Raw genomic sequence first — 22,261 nt, 5'->3', positions numbered from 1 at the left:
TGAATAATCAATGATAATCTTCGTATATCATATCAGTTAGAAAAAATAAACAGTAAATCTGATCAACTATTATGTCAAGATCCCTAAGTGATCATCTTACCTTTGAGGGAACTGTCCAATGAAGTAGAATAGAATTTGCCTCATCCTTTTGCTTATAGTCGAAGGATGTGATTCCTCAGTAGATGTGTGATGCAAAAGATGAATATCTTTTTTAGCAAAATTGAAAAGTTCACATCCAAGTCTATTTTGGGCCAAAAATATAAGTGATTATTAGAAATAGAGAATTTTCCAGCCTGTAATAACAATAACATGTAACATCATTGCCATTTGACATTATATGCTTATGGTGAAGAAGAAGATTCAATAGAATCACCCTTTTGGGTAAGCTCGTTATAGAGGTATAACGTCTCGTATAAAAGAAAGTCTTTCATAAGTGAGGGTAAAGAATCAACGGATAGAAATAGAAATCTATATGAAAACACAAATAATATTCGGGGAATGGAAAGGTAAATACTCAACCTCCATACCCTCCCCTATATCAAGGGTCATATCATCAGTGAGCTAAATTTCAGAACTTTTGACCATTCTAGTTGTTTTATAGAATTCAAATTCACAATCAGATAAGTGCATATATGAGACAGCACAAACAAATATGATACAATTTAAGTTATTATACCACAAAACATAAAGATTTTCCATGTTGGTAACTCAGAATGTAAATTAGAATGAGCAAAGCTCTTCTTCAAAATGCACTGCCTTTGGCCCCTGGATTACAAGAACCCCTCAAATAGAGAGGATACCAAATTCATGAGGCATAAAATCCTCACTAGGCCTATAGTACTTATCGGGGGAATACAGGCTCAAGTTTGTGACTTGACTGGTATAAAGGCAAGCAAATCTCTCCACCTGTGAATCAACAAGTAAAGATCACACTCACAAAGAGCAGGATATATACTTTGCAATTATTCAATCGTACCTGATGTGCAAAACGAGAATTCTGATAACCAGTCTTCATTAGTTGTCCCCAGACCTTGTGGAACTGAAATGTTTAATGAGTTCATCAGAATGAAAAAAGTGCACTACTTCTCTTGTTGAAAATCCAGATCGATTTATTAATACTGCACCATGTTAGTGTCAAATATAACCAAGGGAATAAAGTTACGGATTTTGACTTTACAAAGTTTAAAGGAAGTATAATTGTGTATTATACATGCATGTTATTTTTAAATAGCTTTCACTAAAGCTTGTTCCTGAAAAAGGATGAACTGTTCCCTAAAGAAATAATCCCACATTTAGAGGAAATTCTCTCTTTAACACTCGTACCTTTTGGTGACATTCTCGTTGTGCCTGCTGATGACTGAGCCTGACCTCCTCACCTTTGGACTACAAAATGACACCATCGAAACACCAGATTAGTTGAACCCCATAACAGAAGTCATTACCTATTCACTTCAATGCGATCAAGTACATTTGATTCTACAGGTAACAAGTATCAATGTAGAGAATGACCAGATATAAAATTGTTTCTCTTGTAATGTTGAAAACTATCTTCCTACTGATACTATCTTGAAATAACCAACCTGCAGCTTGTCAAGCTCCGAAAACATCTCCTTGCTGGCATCATCAGTTTCTCCAGACCTGAAGCATAATGACAGCTCATGAAATGATCGACAACGACAAAAGTTTTACCTTCAGCCAAATTCAGATGATGGAAAAATTATATTAACATAATGTACGAGTATTCACTGTCTCTATGGTTCGACGAACAACGAATATCTTTGTTTAAGATGCACAATAAAATGTTCAATAATTTCTCCACTTGAAGGAAATTTGTAACTGCTCGCTGACAAGACTACTCCACACTGACATATATAAAGTCCCAAAAAGGCTGAAAGTCTATACTCATAAATAAAGGCTCTAATTCTTTCTCATCCTCCAACCCACCTTCAACCAATCACTGAATCAACTAAACCTCAATCTTAAATAAGCTGAAGTCGGCTGTATGAATTCTCCAGCAAACTTGATTTTGTTTCTTTATTTTCCTTAATTCTTTTATCCTAGTACTTCCTTTGCAGAAGGGACTCAACATGAAACAGTTGCACAGATAAAATGCACACCGAAATATAACTCATGCACATATGAGTTCTACATTAAAAAATGAAATGGAGAGAATTATTACTTGAGAGACCACTTAAGATGGTGTATTTCATCTTCAATGTGATCACGCTGAATTCTCAATAACTGAAGTTGCTGCAAACATGTAAAATTGCAATTATTACACTACCGCTAGCCATTACCACAGCTGAACATAAAACAGACTTCTAGGATTTAAAGTAAAATGCTATAAATTCAGATAAGTTTTTTCGCTCCATTTCTTAGCTCACAAGACCATAAAAGAAAAAATATTTCTGCATATAAGTTCGGAATATGGGAGAGAGGTTATTTTCTTAAATGAGAAACACAATTACTTCACCGCAATATTTCAATTAAAAAATATATCAAAAGACCTACAACAAGAAGATAGTCGGTATATTCTTACAAGTGGAGTATGGGGAGGGTGGGGAGTGTACACAGAAAACTGTTGTTGAAGTGTTCAATGTTGTTGGAGCTGGTTGTTACCTCCTCATATGGCCTTGGACAATCCTCACCTTATGTGATAACTATTGGGTTGAGTTAGGCCCAAGGTCTGTTATTTATAAGGTACAACAAGTCAGACTCATCCCTGGATTTATTTCCCAATATTGGGTTCCCCATGTTATATTGTCTACTCTCAGCATGTTCCGTCCTGGACGTCCGAAGGGTGTGTTAAAATGTCCCACATTGGTTGAGGGAAGGATTATTGTCTCTTTTTATATCTTAGACAATCCCCAAAGTTAGATTTAAGGGTCGAGTTAGGTCTAAGGTCTATCTCTTAACAGTTGCAAGTGAGCTGGCCAAACTGGGAGCTACTCCAAAGCTACATAATTTGTCTACTTCACAAAAATATGATGTAATTTTAGAATGTTGATGGCTGTAAAGCACAACATAAATGAGTTCCAGGTGATAGAGGTTTGTGTACATCAATTTTTGAAGCCCAAAGTTATTATGTTAATTGCTATTACATCTTAGGAACATTGACAAATTTCTTTCTCAATTTTATTTGGACATGAAAATGGTCCATCCAGAATACTGGTTTACTAGGTAAAGACATTAGACATCAATTGTACACTTCCTACACAAAGTTGACAAGCACTTCAATGATCCGACCCTTATTTCACACATCAGATAGACACAAGCACATCAAATTTCTCCATTTGCAAAGCCAAATTAATTGTTCTTTTTGATTATGTTCTCATGTATCGAGAAGTACAAGAAAACCTAATGGAATACAGAGAATCAGCTGAAGGATATGCTAATATACCTTGCGAGTATCCTTTAGTTGCCAGAGAAGTTCAACCTCTCTCTCAAGTTCTGGAACAACAAGCATTGTTCTCCAACCTGCTCAAACATCACAAGATCCTAAGTCTAGAATTCAAACTTTTAAAAAAAAGAAGCAAAGGAAAACAAATAAAAGAGGTATGAAGGATATACAACGGGTTGGATATTATTATAGTCGAGATTATGGAAAACTGGAGAGAAGTAGAGGACATTAATTTTCTTTCCATCCATGTAAATATCGGTTCTTGAAAATCTCAAAATATTCTTTGAACTTCATTATTAACGCTTAAATTAAATAGCTAGTCAACAGCTTTCGTGATCTAGTTGCAACAAATAATGTAAATGCTTATTATTAATTTTATAAGATTTGAAGCATAAAAGTATCACTTATCACAAATTGTTCTTTTATGGCTGAAACATACTGGAGGTATCAGTTGCTTATACCTAATATGATGAACTATAAAAGGTGTGCAGCAGCAGTCTTTAGAACTCACTACCAGTATGTGGAGTTTTAAATAAGCAACAAAGAATAAAGCAAGAAGGAGTGTATGTAGTGGCGAATGCATACCCAAAACCTTTTTGCTGCGTAAGATATCACCGTAAATGTGATCTCCAACATAAAGAACCTAATTGAAGAGAAAACAATACTTCACATCCAAATAAGTAAATAAAAATGCAAATTAAACACCATAGTTAATCACCAAACTAGAAACATGAACCACGCTCAAGATAAAACCAAGAAAATCCACTACTCCTTCCTTCCGTAACTTCCTTAAGTGAAATTAGACTCCTGGCTGTTAAGCTATATGATGTCTCTTTCATCCATACTGAATACTTGAAGATATGAAATTGTGCTTGCACATAGTAAATAACCAAAAGAAATGCTGAAAAAATATAAAGTAGTAATCAAGAGAAGACTATTAAATTGATGCTGACCAATACCTGTGAGCTTGACTCAATTGAAAGTAATTTATGCAAATGGCCAACATTTCCCCCCTGAAGAGAAAATTAGGAAAATATCCAGTCATTTTACACAAACATTAAATGATACGAACTATGCAGCATGAATTATATTGGCATCCACACCTGGAAAATTCTGCAGCCTTCCTTCAAGCTCTTTACAGGCAAGCTCAAAGTAGTGCTCCCCACCTAATGTATTGGACAAAGTCAGAACATGCACAAAATGGAGGAAATGCAGTGGCCAAGAGAAAACTAGGTTTTCTGCACTGACCTGTGCCATAGGAGTCCCATTATCAGTGTTAATAAGCATGCCACTTTCAGGTTCAACCTCAAAGAGGTTTGCACGAATTTCATCATGGAAAAAGCCTGGTTTTGCACTGCATAAAAATCAAGTACTTGTTTGTCAGCAAGGTAATAATAACTCTACAAACAATAGCTGGAAATATAAACAGAGAGGCCATTTTCCCTAAAATATGGCTGCATATGGTTGGGATCAAAAGAAGCATATGTGCATATTCTCGAAAGTTTCAAGGTAAGAAAATGACCTGCCAGTGATGACAACATCAAAGTACTGAAGCCAATCAAAACTGGAACTACATCCATCAGAGGGTTTAAGCCCACAAAGGAAGTTCATAACAATGTTTGTATAGTCCCACAAGCTGCAGACACGTAAGTAAGATCCTTATAAAATATAAACAATGAATAATCATCAGCGAGAGAGAATAGTGAGAAGTTCTATTGATGGAGAACAACCAACCCCCCTAAACAAAGCAAAAGCTGACAGAAAGGAGACTTCTGCAAGAGCATCATCACCTGTTTGTTACCAAAAAAGTAGCACGTCCGGATTCTCTAAGCATTTTGAGCATCGGAACAATTGACGTATCCTCATTGATATATCTGATGTTGGCAGAGGCAGATGGAAATATTATCACATTAGTCAAACTAGCTGTGAGTTATGAGATACAAGACAATAAGAATAACAAGTCAATAGGTTTTTTGCATATTTCTAATGAAAGAGCATAGAAGATGTCCTCAATTATTCAACATTTCCACCTGTTCGCGTATCTCAAGTATTCTTGTTTTCATATTAGAAAACTATCAAACATGTTACATGCAAGTGATGCAACCGAAGACAAGACTAGGGTTACCATATCGTATCAGTGCAAAACATACGTAACATGTCCATATGCAACAACTAAAATGGAAAATGTTTAACTTTAAGGCCAACACCGAAGGGTGAAGCGTGTCTTGTTTTCTAAGGTCCACCAAATCTAACATTCCCTGGCATATGAAACCATGCACAGAGTTACTAATTATCACACAATACGGTACATTCTCTCCAAAAACAACAAACAGTTGTTGCTACCTTTTTGGATCTTTTGCAACCATCTGCTTCAAAGTCCCATCACGGTGGCACAAATCTACTGCTGCTCTAACATCCTTGTACATGCGAGAGTAGCTGCAAGAAGTGTTAGCAAATAAGCATACCATGAAGTGCCATTAAAGCAGTAGCCGGTGAAAACACACAAGGAATAATAATAAATGTAACCAAGAGGTAAACCATCTCCATAGCCCCCTCCCCCGGCAGTAAGACACGTCAGATGTTTCTATAGAACTCCATACTAAGATTGAACCCAAAAAGCAACAGCATTAGCATCAAAACTACAGAATCTCCCTGCGACATACCCTCAAAGACCTCGCACAATATCTGACATTCATATTTTGCAAGACTTCGGAAAAAGAAAAATGTAAACAATTCATCACATGCATGCACCTATCCACCATAAATTACGGCAAGTTCCTGTTCAATGAAATTAGCCCAAGAATGCGACAAAAGCAAATCATTGCATGGTCAAGCTGACACATGCATATCAAATTGCAAGGTACAAGAACTAGTCACAAATTTAGATTTTAAATATTCACACTTCCGAGAGCATATATCTAGAAACAGCTAATAAAAGATGACAAGACCACTGAAAATTGAGTGAGTTGAAAGATAAAACATATCTATAAAACAAGCTGAACTAGAATATATCACATATTGAAGAAACATCTATGGGGCTTCTTTAATTTAATTCCTTCCATAAATTTACTACAAGTAAGAGCTACAAAAGCAGAATAGCTAGCATTAGAAGGGAACTGGAACTAGATGACCACCAGCTTCTTTTTTTCGATAATATATTGTGATAGATTGGTAGATATATTTGTGAAAAACTTCTGTTAATCTGTGTTTACACCTCTAGCTAATGGAAAAGAAAAATAAATTCCAAGACAATAGTAAAATAATTGCATGCAAAGCCGGATTAAAGAAGACATTAGCAGAAACACAGATAGACATTACTATCCAATGTCCATAAAGATAAAAAGAGTACTGGTTACTCTCTTACTCTGCATCTTCGGGAACTTTTCCAGGATTTTTGTCCTTGAAATCCACCAACTGAGCGAATAAGTAGGCTTCAGCAAGAGAGAAGAGAGTATCAATAAGTGCATAATCAGGTTCATCAAATGAATCCCGAAGCAAGGTATTGCCATAAGTAGCGACTTTATCTTCCTTTGAAAGCTCCCTAAATCCATGATAAGCTACTTTCACATATTTGTGTCGGTCCATCTGTGACATGAGCAAGCAGAAAAAGGAAGATAATTAAATAAGAAAGAAATGAAACTACAATCATAAGCGAGGAAGAAGTGAAATTAATGATTAAGACAGGAAAAATTTACAATGCAAGAACTAAGTGGCGACAAACCTTTAATATATTCCCCCTCTTCTTATCGAGAACTAAACCTCTGACCATATAGCTCCAATCAAACGACCATTCCAACAGCTACACAACACACAACTTGGTGAAAATCTTCCAGTTATCACTTCATAAATCAGTAACAATAAAGAAGGAAAACTCAGATTCAATAGCCAAATAATCCGCCAGCATATAAAACAAATGAGCCATAATTTTTTTACAGCAATCAGCTCTCGACAAAGTATCCAAAAACAACTAATTGCTTTAACACCAAAGACAGAATGTCGTTGAACATTCAATTTCTAGATCAATCTTTACAACTCTACATTATGCATAATAAATACCATTATACCAATATCACAGACTAGGTCATTGAAAGCCACAATTAATGATGATACACATATAAACTGCATTGAGCATAATATCCATAAAATAAGATGAACAATCTTATTGTGCAACAGCAGATGAAATAAATGCACATTGAGACAACTATCTAGACATAATATGCCTCATCAATTTCCATATTGACTTTTCCTTATACAAGTATTAATAGTACCTCGGCAGGGTATCCTAAATCATAAACAAGCTTTCTGACAGTGCCTTCATATGCAAGAGATTCAAAAGTCTCAGGTTTGTACTGTGCCAGTGTGTAATCCATGTCAAATCCAACAGCAACTATACTTTTCATGTTTAAGGACCTGTTACAGAATATCTGCTTTCCTATGACAATGTCAGACCCTCCTTCAGGAGATGACCATATGCACGAACGCTGACCACCAATGGCACCATTTCCCTTCTCAAACAGCGCTGCCCTGGTATCTACACCAATCCCGTCCATTGTACAACTTGTATGTAACTGATCTCTCCCTGAACAGAAATAATGAAAATTAGCTAGTAGACGATAGTATATGAGCATGTCGAATTCCACAACTGATCTGAAAATTGCATCATACACAGAGCTTCATGTTCAATGCTAGAGGAATAGGAAAAAGATCACGAACTCACAGAGAAAACCCAAACAAGAAAAGAGTTTTTGACCAATCCGATGTTGGTTTCTATCAGACAAGACCAAAACCTATCCTTAGAGATGAGAGTTATAGAGTTGGCACCCATAAAGAATCATCTCCTGGCCTTTGATTACAATCACTAAGTTAAAACCTTTCTTCATAAAAACGCATTATGATTATCTATCAACTGCCAGTTTACGTTCGTTATCTTATATTAGATTGCATAACATTATAGTTATCATACTTAAACACTGTATACTGATAAGAAATTGTCTTTACAAGCGAAAAGGTTGAAAAGAGAAATGCAGACTACCAAAAATTCATTCTCCACAAATTCATTATTAACATTAAAAGGGACAAGACCATTCACCACAAAGAGGAAGTAACTCTCAATCTCACCCACATCTAACATAATTATTTCAAATTCCGAATGTCAATTCCACCCACATAAAGCAACTTTGATTTAACAGTAACAAACACGAGACTCATCAACACCAACTTTCTCAACTTCCTTTGGGTAGAGGAAATAGTAGTATAGATATCAACTTAGGTACTATAGGAATATAACAAGGACAATGAGTATACTTTTGAATGAAGTGACTCTTCCTAGGACTAAAATCTTAGTATTTACCTTTAATCCACTTGTAAACTAATTCAAAGGCCAGGTTTATGCCCCAATGTATAAGCCTACACTCCAAGATATGCTCCAATAAATACCTATATTTCACCAAAGTGAATTTTACTTATTACAATCGAACTCCTATTGAAAACATGAGCCAAACTCCAATTAACCTATTAAGCGGAATTGTCTCTTCTGGATCAACTATTTAAGAAGCATAGCTCCATAACAGTGCTCATAAGCAGCCATAACTAAGACAAGAAAGTGAAACTGATAGATCATAGACTTAGCCACTTCCAAAGAACATCAAAGTAACACCAAAATTGTGAGGAAAAAAAGCCTTGAACTCGACACAATTTACTTACCTAGATAGCAGAACCAAAATAGTTCAAGCTGAAATCAGCAGCAAATCAAAATTCTCAACACTATGAACTTTCCAGCCTTAGAGAAAGAGAAATCAATCAACATAAAATTTCCACAACATTACAAGTAATATTTCTCAACTCACGAGTGCAGTCGTCATATAGAAAACGAAAGGGACCGCACACCACCGCTAAGATATACAACAGTGTTTAGTTAGCTGTTGAAAGTAAATGCAATGAACAGTAAAATACACCAACTTCTACAATTACAAACCGAGTTAAGCAAACAAAAATGTCACCAACCTTTACGACAAACCGACTTCCCTCTGTTCAGTAAATGATCGGAACTGAAAATCCCCAAATGGAAATGAAAACTTCTAGTAAAAGACGAAACCAGTTGTTTCGAAGGAGAGAATACAGAAAGACAGAGAGAAACTGAACGCTTTGGAATTCGCATCTTCGACTTAAATAGCCATTTTGGGGATTTCAAATTGGAATCAAATGCCGCGTGCAGACGTAACTTATAAGTATTCGAACTGGTTATTACTGATGACGATGAAGATGCTATTAATATGCTTATAGAATCGCAACAATTTGCCCCCTTCATACATTAAACATCCAAACAGTATCTGTCAATTTATATATTCTATACAAGTGTATTCTTCTTCTACTACTACTGTATACAACTTTTTCCTGATTAAACAATGTTTTTTTCCGGATTACAGGAATTGAATTCCATTTCCCATTTCTACACGGAATCGGATTCCCACAGTATTTTGAGGTGACACGACGTGATGCAATGGTGAGTTGCCACGTGTCTAGGGTTCAGTCACCGGAGATTGACCGGAAAATTGGAGCTTAAAAATGGCGGAAAAGCAAATTTTAGCTAAGGGGTAGGGATGTAGACTGGTGAAATTTTCATTGCCATTGCAATTTTTGAGGCGACCGTTGTTTTTTCCTCATTATATATACTTCTCAAGAATTTACCGCGGTAATATTCAGTAACAATATTCTCCCACTGTACAGATTGATCAGAATGGTAAATATTAATTTTTTTACCTAATTAAAGTTTTATAGATAATAATTATTTTTTTAGTTATCAAGATATTTGATATTTATATTATAAACTGATCAATTTAAACTTTATTTTATAGGGTATATCTGAAAGAGCATTTTATTTGATTACAAAAAGTATTATTTAAATGATCTTTTTAGTATTTTATACTATATACGAAATTTAGTACTCATAAAATAATAAAATACTTCCTTTGCAACATTTTTAGCTGGCGAATGAGTCTAAAATGAAGATCTTTCTATTACAAATTTAATTTTTCATTGATTTAATAAAATAGATAAATGTTTTTAGATATTTTAAAATAATATAAATAATTGATAAGTAAAAACAGATAAAAAGAATATTATTATTTAAAATAAATTATAAATATGTAAATTATATTTGCAAAAAAATTAATTATGTTATAATAAATTTAAAAGAAAATATGAAACGTGAATTGAGATAAAAATAGTATTATATTTGGCAAAATATTTTACGTCAAGAATATAGTACTTACTATAATATTACTAGTGAACTAATTCGCTCTGCGTGTAATTATATAAAATCTTATTTGAATTTTCTAGATATTATCTTAATACTCAAGTACCAAAACTATTACAACCTTTTTTAGTCTTAAAATTTACACAGATTGTTTCTTAAAGTTTAAGCTATGCATTATTGTTAATTATTTTCTTTTTATTTTTCTTTAACTTTTAGATTTTTTAATCATTAAAAAATACTTGAATTATATATAATAATAATCTATATAAATGAAATAATGATTTATTCTTTGTTTTAATCATCCCGAAATACTTGAATTATATAATGATAATAATAATTTATATTATCTTTTAAAGTTGAATCATAAAAGACTGAGTTAAGCTTCAAAATAAGAACGTAATATATTTATATTGATGTCTACAAATTTAAACATAATTTATTTCGTTTATTAAACAAACAACAAAAACATAAATATGTCTGTATAGGACCATCGAACATCATAGATTTTCTATTTCTTAAAAAGGTGGCCTTTTACGTCCTTGGTATGTATTACCAAGGAAATAATGCAAGAAATAAAGAATTTTTAAATATTTTCAGTTCTTTTCTCGTATACAAGTACAGTTGTAAGCTATCATTCACAAGATGTAATAATAATGAATGAATTATATTACTTTAAAAGATTTCTTTCAATCAATTTCCTCGTAATTAATTTCTTCCGAGAATCGATGATTTCAATACTGTCATAGAAAACATTTCTTTTCCATTTATTCATTAAAATTAATTGAAAGTATATATCTAATTTTTGCTCTAACTTTCAAGAGCTACACTTTATTAAAAAAAAAAAACTTTAAAAGTATTCATCAACTATTTTTATTGCAAAAATAATAAGCGAGTCTTAAAGAATATTAAAGCTATATTAACAATTCATAAAACAAAAAATCATTACTCATTTCTTTTTTTAAAAAAAGAATCTTAAACATTATAAGAATCAGAAGAAGAGGAGATTAACAATTTAATAAATAAAAAATCATATTAATCTACTAAAAATAATAAACAACTTACTGCAAAAATAAGATAAAATTATGTCTACATATGATTCCATTACCTAGCCATCTATTTTCAATTTACAAAAACAACACGAACATATATCACAAGTAACAATATAATATTATATAAATATTTTTAAAAAAAATTTAAGAATTCAATGTGATTAGTCACCAGACAAATACACAAGCATATATCACAAGTAATAATATAATATTATATAAATATTTTAAAAAGAAAGAGAAAATAAAATAAAAATAAAACTAAAAATAAAAAATTCAAAGGGATTAACCTGATATCAAAATTTTTTTTTTATATGATGGATTGAAGAGAATTTTGAGTGCTATACATACTTGCTCAAAAATAAGTAATACTTATAAAAACAGTTGCATTTAAGAGCATTCATTTATTTGTTGCATACAATTTATAAAAAGTTTATGGCTTAATTAATTGTTTTTTTTTACGGAGAATGATAATGAGGATTTTACTCATTGATAAAGACGTAATGAGTCAAGATGAGGAAGAGGTTTTTTGTTTGAGTAGGAGTGGAGGAAGACCGCCCTATCTTCGACTGAGAATGTCTTCGCTTATAAACTCTTTTTGTGTACTTAACTTATAGACTTGACAACGAAATGTCCGATAATACTTCGAGGACTGGTATATCCTTTCAGTTCTGATCTGAAAAATGTCGATCAAAGAAATTACTTCTATACTGCCTTGCAGGAAATGAAATCACAACAAGAACGAAGACTAGGAAAGATAATATACTTTTATTTTTTTAAATTTGTATTTGCGAATGATTGAACTGTCTTTCTTAGTGAGTAAATTATTATATTTATATAGGAAAAATGCCAGAAAAAATGAAAAAAATAAATAAATATGAATGGAGGCCACATAGACATTTCTCCTTTATATATAATATTTATGAAAAGTTTCTTATCAAGAAAGTACTCTAATTAGCATATTTATTTTGGTATTCCCTCAGTTCTATATTAGATAATCATCTTATTAAAAATATTTGTCTCACATTGTTTTATTACTTATTATAATTTTTTTTGATTTTACGTCTACAATTAATATGACTTTGGAAAATTTGAAAATTTTTTAGTACTCTTTCCATCCTATATTAAATGAGCATTTTACTATAATATTTATCTCATATTACTTGATCACTTATCAAATCATGATAAACTTAATTAATTTATTTCCTTTTTACTTCAACAATTAATATAATCTTTGAAAGTTTAAGTAAATTTTAAAAATCCAATAATTTCTCTATTCAAGAGGCTAATTAATATGAATAAGGTCCAAATAGTAAAGTGATTAATCTATTAATATTTTTTTAATCACCATATAAAATAAAAAAAGTCCATCTATCTTCTTTATTGTTTTCTTTTTCATAGTTTGTCCCCCTATGTTTTTGGCTAAAAAGTTGTAATTAAAATATTACTATTTACATTGCATTTCACCTAGAAAAATTAATCACCTTTCAAAAGCACTAAAGCAAATAACATTTGTTCCTTTTTTTTTTTTTGTCAAATAATTAGCAACACAAGTCATTATCTAATTAAAAAAAGTAATTTTTTTTTTTAAAAAATACGCCACTAGCTGGAATATAATTAATATTAGACTAATAATTTAAAGTACTATTTAAGAATTAGACGTGATGCTTCATGGAAAAAGAAAGATTCGTACACTAAAAATTACTTACTATGTTATCCGAATTCATTTAATAAAGATTATAATTTGGTGAGTCGAATTATAAAGATAAAATGTTTTAGAAGTGTTTATATAAAAGATATTTCAAATTATTTTGTAATTTCTAATTGTATGATTTTATTTTAAAACATCAATATTTGATGTTGATCGTATATTTTTATATAAAACAATCAGATAGTTTAACTTTTACATTCCGAATCCTGCAAGTTGTATTTATATAAATAAAAAGAACCTAGAGAGATAGTTGACCGTGTCAATATTATTGTTTTGAATTAATTTTGGGTTATTGAATTATTATTTTTCTGAACCCATTTTATCGTCGCTATAACCTTTGCCAAGTGCGCACTAGGTAAACCCTCCACTATGTAATAGTCTGCAAACCACATAACTAGGCAAGCCCTATGCAACGGACTCGACTCAGAAGATATTGAGGGAGGAGAATCGATCCCGGATCATTTGTGTGGATAACCGCCCTCCAAACCAACCGAGTCGTCCCGAAGTACAACTATATTAAATTATTAATGCATATTAATTAGTTATAATTTATGTTTACATTTTACCTTTTTACACGAAATATGTTATTATTATTATTGTTGATTGATTATTAACTTATAAAAAGATAAATATATATTCTATACTTTGCTTAGTCACTTTCTTTTTCTTCACTTTATATATGTACAAAGCACATATACCTTTCTTATAACTAATTAATGACTTATAAGTGTGTTATTCTTCTAACACCTTATATATATATATATATATAGCACGATACAACTTAAATAATATAAAATCAAAGCGCGCACAAAATCACCAAAAAATGGTACGTACATTTCTTATATATATATTTTTTTACATATTATAACAAGTATATATATCTATAATATTTGATTATTTTTGTATATGTGAAAGGGAAATCTTGTGAGTTATGATGAAGTTGATCAAATAATGGTAGAGGCATGGGGAGGAATTGGTGGATTAGAATGGAATTACAAGTTTAAAAGTCCAATTAAAGAGATATTGATAAATCATGGAGACGTTATAGACTCCATCATGTTTATTACTATGAATGAACAAGGAGATAGGATAGAATCACCAAGATTTGGTGGCAATGGAGGTCGGAGAGACAAGGTATACATATTTATTTTCGGGATCTTCACATAAATAGTCAGACAGATTTACTGATTATTTTTTAGTTGATATACACATATGATACATCCGCTCACTATTTTTTAGTTTAACCCTATGGGTGAACAACAACAATTGTGTTGATTAATTTTCTTTTGGCTACAAATTTCAAATTCTATGCATGATTTTGATATAGTTTATGATGTTTGAATTAAAATTTATGACTCTGGTACTATTTTATTTCCATTAATGACAGGTTGTTATTAAGGAGACTTCCTTGGAATTTTTGGTAGGGATCAAGGGTAGATATGGAAATTACAAAGGCAATTTGGTTGTAAAATCTCTAAGTTTTGTAACAAATGCAAAGAATATTTATGGACCATTTGGTAAAGAGGATGGAACTCCATTTTCATTTGTGATAAAAGAAGGTGGAGCTATTGTTGGATTACATGGGCTAGCTGACTCGTACCTCGATGCTATTGGTATTTATGTGAACAAACTAACTGTTCCAAAAAAAAGAGAGAAAAAACTTGAGCCAAATGAACCAATAGTTGAAGAAATTGAAATTCATGACGTACGTAAATTATTCTTCGCTCTCCTTATGAGAGTTTTGTAAATGTGGAATTAAATCTGTCATTAATATTGATTTATTTGTCAGATTAGATATATTTGTTGCTATAGCTAATCTTGAACTGATCTTACTAAAAACTGCAAACTCGATCTGTTGAACCTTCAAGAATTGTTTCTCTTTAAGAAACATGATTTAGTTTGTGCATAAAATTTTAGATTTGATATGAACGGTGAATACAATACTAATCCTAGCTAGACACATGTCAATACATGAGATTAGTTTTTCCTATACTCCCTAATAAAATGACACATAATCCAATATATGCATGATATGTATTTGCACATAAATCCTCTTTCAGTACTTAACATATATACATATATGTATATACTTCCACACGTTATTCAATCGTTTTACCATGGTAAATTAAATAAATTGATGTAAATATCGAGTATAAAATTTTTACACTGTTCGTAACGAACAAGTAATTTTAACTTCACATTTTGCATACACAGAAAATGGATGTGATGAAGACTATTGTGCCAAGAAGTGCTGGACCTTGGGGTGGATGTAGTGGAAAAGGTTGGGATGATGGAGTATTTTGTACTATAAAACAAGTGCAAGTTCATGAGGCTTTACATAGCTCAGTTATATCAGCAATTCAGATTGAGTATGAAAATAAATTAGATAAATCATCATTTTGGTCACAACTTCATGGTCATGAACATGGGGCTAAAAAAACTACAAAGGTATATATATATATATATTTATCCTTTACCTCACACAAATTTTTGTTCAATTCTTTTGTATTCATTAGATTCTAGACTAAAGGACTCATATAATCAATTTGAAATCGAAATATAATTGAGGAGAAATATTTTTGATTTTGTTCGATGAATTTGATATGCAGATAAACGTTGATGGTACCGATGAATTCTTTATTGGAATCGAAGGATATTATAGTCCACTGAACGATAATGGGGGCCAAGACACAATAAGACAAATTACATTTTATACGAATAAAGGAAAATATGGACCTTATGGAATTGAAATTGGAACTTATTTTAGCTCCTCAGCAGCTAGAGGGAAAATTGTTGGGTTTCATGGAAAAAGTGGTCTTTTCTTGAATGCTATTGGTGTTCATATGGAATATTTCTAATTTCTCATCGTTCGTAAGATCTTCAATAATGTTGAAAAAAAATAAAAGGAATAAAAATTATAATGTATTATATGTTTATCAGGTGATCCTGAAGTTATATATATTGTTAATAAGTTAGATTGAAACTATAATTTCCTAAAAAAAAGAAGATGTTCAAGCTATGATATTAGTTCCATTTTATTCTTTTTATCATGATATTATATACTCATGTTTGCCACACTTTTAAGCAATGATATTCTAGTAATTTTTTCAAACTTGTACTTGCATAAAAGTGTCCTCCAATTTAATTTATCTTAATTCATTCATTATATATATATATATATATATATCTAGACAACTAAAATAGCTAACATAAACTCCACACAACAATATTTGACATTGCTGAAATTATAATTTATAAATAAAAAAGACAATATTACAAACATATTGGGGATGTAGCTCAAATGGTAGAGCGCTCGCTTTGCATGCGAGTGGCACGGGGTTCGATCCCGCGCATCTCCATTTTTTTTCATTATAACATTTTTATTCCGAACAACTAATGTATTTTTTTCTATTATAACATTTTTATTCCGAACAACTAATGTATTTTTTTCTATTATAATATTTTTATTCCGAACAACTAATGTGAAATAGGAGTATACTCGTGATGAATCCAAATCTCATGAATATAAATATCGCATATCAGATGAAGGAGTATACTCACGACAAATTCAAATCTCATGAATATAAATACCGAATATCTAATGAAAATTTTTAAGAGAATAAATACATCTTATAACCCTTTTAGAAATATTCCATGTGAACACCAATAGCATTTAAGAAAACACCACTTTTCCCATGAAAACCAACAATTTTTCCTCTAGCTGTTGAAGAACTAAAATAAGTTCCAATTTCACTTCCATAAGGTCCATATTTTCCTTTATTTGTATAAAATGCAATTTGTCTTAATGTATCTTGGCCTCCATTTTCCTTCACTAGACTATAATATCCTTCGATTCCAATCAAGAATTCGTTTTCATCATTAATGTTTATCTGCATATCAATATCACACACATAAAAAAAGAATTAAACAAAAAAAATAATTACATCTCGATTTCAAATTCGAAAAATACTCGTACCTTTTTAACAACATTATCATGATTTCCAGCTCCAATACCAAAACCACCATGAAGTTGTGACCAAACTGACATTTTGTCTTTCTTTTCATACTCGATTTGTATTCCAGATATAGCTGAAATTATTGTGTTCATATAAATATGTACTTGTTTGATAGTACAAAATACACCATCATCCCAACCTTTTCCACTATATCCTCCCCAAGGTCCGGGGCATCGCGGTTGAATACTCTTCATCACGTCCATTTTCTGTACATATAATGATGTTATTATCAAAAATATGTAAAAGTAACTGAACTTTATCCACTATAACACATGTACTTACATTGTGGAACTCGTCAGGATTTTCTTCAACTTTAGGTTGTTTTAATAGTTTTATTGGTTCAGGTGGTGTGACATTCTTCAAATAAATACCAATAGCATAAAGAAACGCTCCAGAACGTCCATGGAATCCAAGAATCGCGCCATTTTCTTTTAACATGAGTGAGAACGAGGTACCTCCTACCTCGTTCCCACCTACCGGTCCATAACACTTCAAATTAGTCGAAAAACAGAGAGATTTTACAACCAAATGGCCAGCATAGTACCCTAGTTTGCCTCTGATACCTGTCAAATATTCTTCAGGGGCATTTTCAATAGTAACCTGACAAACGAGGCAATTTTGACTTATAGTACTTTTCAGTATAGTTTTCAAAAAGTCGAAGAACCTATGCCATTATAGTACGTTTTTTGAGTTTTGACTATCATATTCTCCGAACTATTTCAAATAAATCGTGACTATATGTTTATTAGTCAAAAAAAATTGACATACCTTAGTTTTTTTATATCCCCCATTGCCACCAAATTTTGGTGAATCAATTGTACCTTCTTGACCAATTGTTCTGAAAATAATGGAGTTTATAACATCATCATCATGAGCTATGATTATCTCTTTGATGGGATTTGTGAGTTTGTAATTCCATTCTGAACCATTTGTGCCTCCCCATGGTTCAATCAACATTAAGTTTGCTTGATCATAACTTGGTTGATGATATTCCTACATAATTAAACATAGTTAATCAAACTAATTAGCTCTTACATAAAATATAGGGAAAATGACTAAGTTTGTCTATGTCAATATCATATAACAACAATAAAGTTGTTTATGTGTGACTTGAGTATTACAGATTCGAATCGTGCAATCAATTATTGATGTTGGTCAATGGTCATGCTAAACTATCTACTTTAATTCTGTATGAATGTGAGATACTTTATGTATCAGACTGCCTTTTATTATCAGGAATTGATCAATTTTATCTACTTTGCCTTAACAAATCATATCGGATTTGCATTTTGCCATTAAGGTTTACATAAAATAGGGGACATCAGGTGTTCAACTTCATACATATTAACATTTTACTATAATTTAAAAGAGTTTTTTTTTTTTGGAATAAAAGGGCTAAAACAACATTTTTTCCTAAAGGTAGGGGGAAATTGTCCTTGTCTCAAATGTAGACACTTAAATTTGTACAAAATTAAATAAGTAAAGACGTATCCTACTTGGCATCCTACGTGGCAATTCACTCCCTATGCAACATCGTAGTTGGTATTCTACTTGTATTATGCTATGTAAAATTAGAGGGTGTAGATGACTACTTATATGAACATTCAAAGTTGGAGGACATATACGTTGATCGAGACCAAGTTATGTCATATTCATGTATTATGTTATGAGATGAAAAACAAGAAAAAACAACACACAACTACAACATAGTTTGCAATGAAAAATAAAATAGAAGTCAGGTTACCTACCATTTTGTTAATTATCAGCTATTGTTTTCTCCACCAAATAATAATGTGTTAAGAGAGTGACAATTAGGGAAAATATATATATAGTACATACATGAATGAACCTGGCAACTGTAAAACCAAAGGTTTACATTAAAAGTAGAGCCAGGGAGATAAAGAGTTGATACTACGAATAATGATCACGCATTAATTTATTGCTATGTATTATCTTTTTTATATATATATAAATAAGGTCAAAAGGCACGTAAAATAAAATAAAAAGCTATTAGAAAAATACTGAAAATATCCTTAAATTGGATGCGAATTATAAGTTTCATTAACAAACTTTTGATAGTCTTAAAAATATTCATTTGACTAACTGAACTTAAATGCAGCCTGATCTTGCCACATGAGTTTAGGGGTATTTTTAATATTTCGCTCAACTTTTTACTAAAAACCTCATGTTCTTATAAGAATTTGAGATCACTCGCTATGTCATGTGACAGATCCGATGTGTATCTAAATTTAGTTAGTCAAGTAAAAAGATATTTTTAAAATTATTTATAATTCAAAGACGAAACTAATAGTTTTGTCTGTGGTATATATATGTGTTGCTGTTGGCCGGCAATTTTACTAAATTACTCTGGAGAATTGATGTTTTTATTGTATTGTCATGTTATAATTTTCATGTACACAAATATAATAAGTGTTCGTTAAAACAATTTATAATAGGCCGGCACCTCTCATTCTGTTTCATCTTTTTTGTCTTTAATCTGCTGTCTTCCTTGTATAAAACAACAACTTCTCTGTATATCAATGGAGAAGTAAACTAATCAAAACTTCGCCATGAAACGAATTATGATCATCGTAATCATATTTATTTCTCTTATTCTACCTTCCTTCGCTACGAATAGCGTAAACCTCGTTACATGTTTGATGAGTTACAATGTAAGTAACTTCTCTGTTTACAAAACAGGGGATGATGATAGTCATTACTCTAACTTGCTTGATTTTTCTATTCAGAATCTCCGTTTCGCGGAGTCCAAAATGCCTAAACCAATAGTTATTATTGTACCTGAGAGTAAGGAGCAGCTAGTAAGCAGTGTTCTGTGTTGCATACGAGGTTCGTATGAGATAAGAGTAAGGTGTGGAGGACATAGTTATGAAGGGACTTCATCGGTTTCCTTGGAGGGTGGTTCGTTGTTTGTGATCATTGATTTGATGATATTAGATAACGTTTCGTTGGATTTAGAGTCAGGAACAGCTTGGGTGCAGGGTGGCGCTACGCTTGGTCAGACTTACTCTGCAATCTCTCGAGCAAGCAATGTTCGCGGATTTGCAGCTGGTTCGTGCCCTACTGTGGGGGTTGGCGGACACATTTCCGGAGGTGGTTTTGGTTTTTTGTCAAGGAAGTACGGAGTGGCTGCTGATAATGTGGTGGACGCGCTTCTAGTGGATGCAGAAGGAAGGATAGTAGACCGCGAATCCATGGGAGAAGACGTATTTTGGGCGATAAGAGGTGGTGGTGGTGGAGTATGGGGAGTTGTATATGCTTGGAAAATTCAATTGCTTGAAGTACCTAGGGTTGTCGCTAGTTTCATAATCTCTAGGCCTGGATCAAAACGTTACGTGGCTCAACTTGTTCACAAATGGCAACTAGTTGCACCAAAACTAGACGATGAATTTTACCTATCCGTCTCCATTAGAGCTAATGCTAGAAGAGAGATTCATGAAATGAAAGCGCAATTCAATGGATTTTACCTAGGTCCAAGAACTAAAGCCATTTCCATCTTGAAAAAGGCCTTTCCTGAATTGGGCATTCAAAAACATGACTTCAAAGAAATGAGTTGGATCGAGTCCATACTTTTCTTTTCTGAATTAGATAACACTTCCAACGTCTCCCTTTTAAAACAACGCTACTTTGAGAAAAAAACATACTTCAAAGCCAAGTCGGACTATGTTAAGACCCCAATTTCAATGGATGGAATAATGGCAACTCTTGATGTACTTGAGAAAGAGCCCAAGGGACACATCATATTGGACCCTTATGGCGGAGCCATGGAGAGAATTAGTGAGGACGCTATTGCTTTCCCTCATAGAAAAGGTAACCTTTACGGGATTCAATATCTAGTAGAGTGGGGAAAAAAGGACAATAGTATCACCAAGAGCAACGCGTACATAGAGTGGATAAGAGAGTTTTACAATACAATGACGCCCTTTGTTTCAAGCGCGCCTAGGGCAGCTTATGTCAACTACATAGATTTGGACCTTGGAGTGATGGACAACTTATTGATAAATACTAATGCTGGCCATGCAATGGAGAGAGCTCGCGCCTGGGGTCAAAAATATTTCTTGAATAACTACGATAGGTTGGTTAAGGCTAAGACAATGATTGACCCACTAAATGTTTTTCGACATCAACAAGGCATCCTTCCCATGTTTGCCTCGATACAAGAGCATAACTATAGTATCGAGTGAGTTTACAAGTTGGTTTACTAACTTGCAAGCGCGCGCACTAGGACAAGTTATTGGGTATAAACATTGTTAGTTTGTCTTAAATTTTCCTCTTGGCTGTATCAACAAGGTTAATATATATTTATATATACTAATGAGGAATGAACACAACAAAATGGTAGGTAATAATATTCTATTTCTTAATACTTGTAACGTCAATAATAACAATTAGCATATTGGGGATGTAGCTCAAATGGTAGAGCGCTCGCTTTGCATGCGAGAGGCACGGGGTTCGATCCCCCGCATCTCCATTTTTTTCCCTCTGAAATATGGATCTTTTGTATATATAAATGCATATATTTTCGTCTTATACACTTATGAGAGTTTTTTTTTTTGTCTTTCTTGTTTTATACAAACACAAATTATACAATTGATTTTGTATATGTATACCAAAGCAAATTATACAACTGCTTTCTTACGAAATTATACAACTATTTTCTTTTGTATATATAGCAAAATATATATGTTTATATTTTCGGAAAAGGGCCTAAAATACCCTCGAAGTATTGAAAATGGTACACAATTACCCTCCATCCACCTATTGGCCCCCAAATACCCTTCACATCCACCTTTGGGTCCAAATTTACCCCTTCAT

The 22,261-nt window shown here is 32.4% G+C and overlaps 4 protein-coding genes and 2 non-coding genes across 6 annotated transcripts; 4 read left to right on the top strand and 2 right to left on the bottom strand.

Moving 5' to 3' along the window:
- Positions 1 to 488: 488 nt before the first annotated feature.
- On the bottom strand, positions 489 to 10,044 carry LOC107018230 (5'-nucleotidase domain-containing protein 4). The gene is made up of 17 exons (XM_015218652.2): positions 9,404 to 10,044; positions 7,669 to 7,979; positions 7,122 to 7,199; positions 6,765 to 6,985; positions 5,744 to 5,836; positions 5,191 to 5,274; positions 4,923 to 5,036; positions 4,649 to 4,754; positions 4,504 to 4,566; positions 4,360 to 4,413; positions 3,986 to 4,043; positions 3,401 to 3,477; positions 2,180 to 2,250; positions 1,581 to 1,638; positions 1,324 to 1,383; positions 977 to 1,039; positions 489 to 906 (listed from the first exon to the last, which is right to left on the bottom strand). Exons 1-17 carry the CDS (start codon positions 9,705 to 9,707, stop codon positions 784 to 786), a joined length of 1,938 nt encoding a protein of 645 aa, XP_015074138.1. The 5' UTR covers positions 9,708 to 10,044; the 3' UTR covers positions 489 to 783.
- Positions 10,045 to 14,194: 4,150 nt separating this feature from the next.
- Positions 14,195 to 16,415, top strand: LOC107016210 (agglutinin-like). Its single transcript, XM_015216702.2, has 5 exons — positions 14,195 to 14,238; positions 14,328 to 14,546; positions 14,800 to 15,117; positions 15,627 to 15,860; positions 16,022 to 16,415. Exons 1-5 carry the CDS (start codon positions 14,236 to 14,238, stop codon positions 16,268 to 16,270), a joined length of 1,023 nt encoding a protein of 340 aa, XP_015072188.1. The 5' UTR covers positions 14,195 to 14,235; the 3' UTR covers positions 16,271 to 16,415.
- A 283-nt stretch (positions 16,416 to 16,698) lies between these two features.
- On the top strand, positions 16,699 to 16,771 carry TRNAA-UGC. Its single transcript has one exon. It is a non-coding gene; the product is annotated as a tRNA-Ala (tRNA).
- A 282-nt stretch (positions 16,772 to 17,053) lies between these two features.
- LOC107017061 (agglutinin-like) lies at positions 17,054 to 19,615 on the bottom strand. Its single transcript, XM_015217340.1, has 6 exons — positions 19,611 to 19,615; positions 19,278 to 19,284; positions 18,197 to 18,421; positions 17,711 to 18,028; positions 17,383 to 17,634; positions 17,054 to 17,302 (listed from the first exon to the last, which is right to left on the bottom strand). The coding sequence occupies exons 1-6, from the start codon at positions 19,613 to 19,615 to the stop codon at positions 17,054 to 17,056; spliced, it is 1,056 nt and encodes a 351-aa protein (XP_015072826.1).
- Positions 19,616 to 20,010: 395 nt separating this feature from the next.
- On the top strand, positions 20,011 to 21,630 carry LOC107017060 (reticuline oxidase-like). Its single transcript, XM_015217338.2, has one exon. The coding sequence runs from the start codon at positions 20,011 to 20,013 to the stop codon at positions 21,628 to 21,630; it is 1,620 nt and encodes a 539-aa protein (XP_015072824.2).
- Positions 21,631 to 21,844: 214 nt separating this feature from the next.
- On the top strand, positions 21,845 to 21,917 carry TRNAA-UGC. The gene has a single exon. It is a non-coding gene; the product is annotated as a tRNA-Ala (tRNA).
- The last annotated feature ends 344 nt before the right edge of the window (positions 21,918 to 22,261 follow it).

Source organism: Solanum pennellii, chromosome 4 (genome assembly GCF_001406875.1).
Source record: "Solanum pennellii chromosome 4, SPENNV200".
NCBI lineage: Eukaryota > Viridiplantae > Streptophyta > Magnoliopsida > Solanales > Solanaceae > Solanum > Solanum pennellii.
This window is presented reverse-complemented; position numbering and strand designations above follow the sequence as displayed.